At 69.5% G+C, this 285-nt stretch overlaps 1 protein-coding gene across 1 annotated transcript in view; it reads right to left on the bottom strand.

The window, feature by feature from the left end:
• NCOR2 (nuclear receptor corepressor 2) overlaps nt 1-285 on the bottom strand; it is a 172,730-nt gene that overhangs the window by 41,474 nt on the left and 130,971 nt on the right. Inside the window, 1 exon segment of the mRNA XM_014533346.1 lies at nt 143-276. Coding sequence (XP_014388832.1) covers nt 143-276 — 134 coding nt within the window.

The raw sequence follows: 285 nt of genomic DNA, 5'->3' as shown, positions 1-285 counted from the left end.
CTCGTGGGCTTTGGTGACCTGCTGAGGGAAGCAGCGAGAGGTGGGCATCTTCCCGGGCCGTCCCCGGGGCACTGAGACCAAGGAAAGCCTCCGGGTGCCCGCGTGTGGTCAGCCGGGCACGCAAGCCAGAGAGGCCACGGACTGCCCCGGGCATAGAGCTGGAGGGTCAGGTCTCCATGCAAAGCCGGCTGCCTGGCGCCAACCTCCCTGCCCAGCCCGACGCCAGGTCTCTCTGGGATCAGAGCGACGGGGACCGGCACACAAGCCTGGGCCAGCCTGGGGGCA

Source organism: Myotis brandtii, unplaced genomic scaffold (genome assembly GCF_000412655.1).
Source record: "Myotis brandtii unplaced genomic scaffold, ASM41265v1 scaffold97, whole genome shotgun sequence".
Taxonomy (NCBI): domain Eukaryota; kingdom Metazoa; phylum Chordata; class Mammalia; order Chiroptera; family Vespertilionidae; genus Myotis; species Myotis brandtii.
Note: the sequence above shows the minus strand (reverse complement) of the source record. Positions and strands in the feature narration are given on the sequence as shown.